The following is a 1,657-nucleotide window of genomic DNA, read 5'->3' as shown; positions in this document are numbered from 1 at the left end:
GAGGGGCCGCCCCCCTCACAGCCGAGACCCTGAGGGGCCGCGGGGCCGCCATTGCCGGCCCTTCTCAGCCGAGACCCCTGAGGGGCCGCCATGGCCGCCCCTTCACAGTTCGCCCCCTCACAGTTCGCCCCCTCACAGCCGCCGCTCCCTGCTCGCTCTGGGGACACCCGGCCCAATTTGGGGCCGCCGAGCCGCCCCCGCTCCGCTCCCGCCGGGCGCCCTTCCAGCCCTTCCCCGCGGGCTCCGCTCCCTCAGGGCGGCGCAGGATCCCTCGTGTAAAACGCCTGAATAATCGTCCTCTCCCGTGGAGAGCTTGTTCCTCTGTAATAGGTTCGTATTTTATCCCAAGGCTGTACAAATCCCTCAGTCCTATATTATTAATATAATAATAATCCATATTATCCACCAACGCTCCTTTCCCCAAACCCCCCTGCTGTGCTCTCGTGCTGTCCCAGCGCACGCAGACTTCCTAAATCCTACTTTTTAAAGAACACTTAAAGCTTTTTACACGCCACCACCCTCCTGTCTTGTTTGAAACAGGATTTTCCCTCTCGTGGTCTTTCAGAGAAGGTTTTAACAGAAATTTTTTGTCTCTGTGACCTCTGAATTTACTTGAGATATTTTTTCCCTCTCAGCATCCCTCCTATTAAGCCTATAAAAGGATATATAAAACCATAGATAAAAATATATACATATAGGCACAAATATACAAAAATTGTGTATATAAATACACAAAGAGTGTATATAAATTTATAAAAGTATATAAATAAGTGTATGTAAAAATGTATATAAAAGTATATGCTGCCCTGCAGAGCTCTTTATATTGAAGCAGCATCTGTTCTGTTAGTCCTATACAAGTACATATAAAAGGATACATAAAATAATATAAAAGCATATATAAAATATATATTAAAGGATTTATAAAAGGATATATAAATTACGTATAAAAGGACATATAAATTACATATAAAAGGACATATGAATTACATATAAAAGAATGTATAAATTACGTATAAAAGGACATATAAATTACATATAAAAGGATGTATAAATTACATATAAAAGGACATATAAATTACATATAAAAGGACATATAAATTACATATAAAAGGACATATAAATTACATATAAAAGCTTGTGCCACCCTGCAGAGCTCTCTGTGTTTAAGCAGCACAAATTAAGACTCTGAGTTGCCTCATCTCTCAAATCCTGTACCCTGAATATTATTTTATAGCCCGAGAAATAATCTCCAAGCCAAGTACAACAATTAAAAGGAAAAATAACATATCTCCCCGAGATCAGCAGGGACTTACCCTCCGATGCCTACGATGTATTTCATTTTGCCGAGTCGCCTCCTTTGCCGGGATGTGGCGAGGACAAAACAAAAAAAAAAACGATTTAGAAAGGCTGAAACAACTTTGAGAGGAAGGAAAAACTACAGCTGCCCCTGTTCCCTCTTTGCTCTGACTCGGCTTTGCCTCCCTGAGCCGTTCATTGAGGGAAAAAGGCGGATTTGGCGCGGATTTATAGGGCCGTGTCCCCGCCCTTCGCTGAGGGAAGAACCCTGTGACCATCATGAGCCCCAGGTCACGTTTTGGGGGGGTTGAGCCAGTCCCTGTCCCCACGTCACATCTGGCTCAGCCAACCCTCACCCCAG

General features: G+C 43.9%; 1 protein-coding gene and 1 long non-coding RNA gene across 3 annotated transcripts in view; one reads left to right on the top strand and one right to left on the bottom strand.

Moving 5' to 3' along the window:
* NMRK2 (nicotinamide riboside kinase 2) overlaps window positions 1-1,453 on the bottom strand; it is a 7,941-nt gene extending 6,488 nt beyond the window's left edge. Inside the window, exon 1 of one of the 2 annotated variants that reach the window (XM_018083541.2) lies at window positions 1,314-1,453. In XM_018083541.2, the coding sequence (XP_017939030.1) occupies window positions 1,314-1,339 (26 nt within the window). In that variant the 5' untranslated portion in view covers window positions 1,340-1,453. Of the gene's footprint in view, window positions 1-121; window positions 413-1,313 lie in introns of those variants that run through there. The other variant, XM_018083540.3, reaches the window with a different exon arrangement.
* The window catches only part of LOC108641490, an 8,513-nt gene continuing 6,885 nt past the window's right edge, over window positions 30-1,657 (top strand). The window contains exon 1 of the long non-coding RNA XR_001922022.3: window positions 30-330. This is a non-coding gene — a long non-coding RNA (uncharacterized LOC108641490). The remainder of the gene's footprint in view (window positions 331-1,657) is intronic.

The sequence above is a fragment of the Manacus vitellinus genome, unplaced genomic scaffold (assembly GCF_001715985.3).
Source record: "Manacus vitellinus isolate BGI_N305 unplaced genomic scaffold, ASM171598v3 scaffold_64_pilon, whole genome shotgun sequence".
In the NCBI taxonomy this organism is placed as follows: Eukaryota; Metazoa; Chordata; class Aves; order Passeriformes; family Pipridae; genus Manacus; species Manacus vitellinus.
This window is presented reverse-complemented; position numbering and strand designations above follow the sequence as displayed.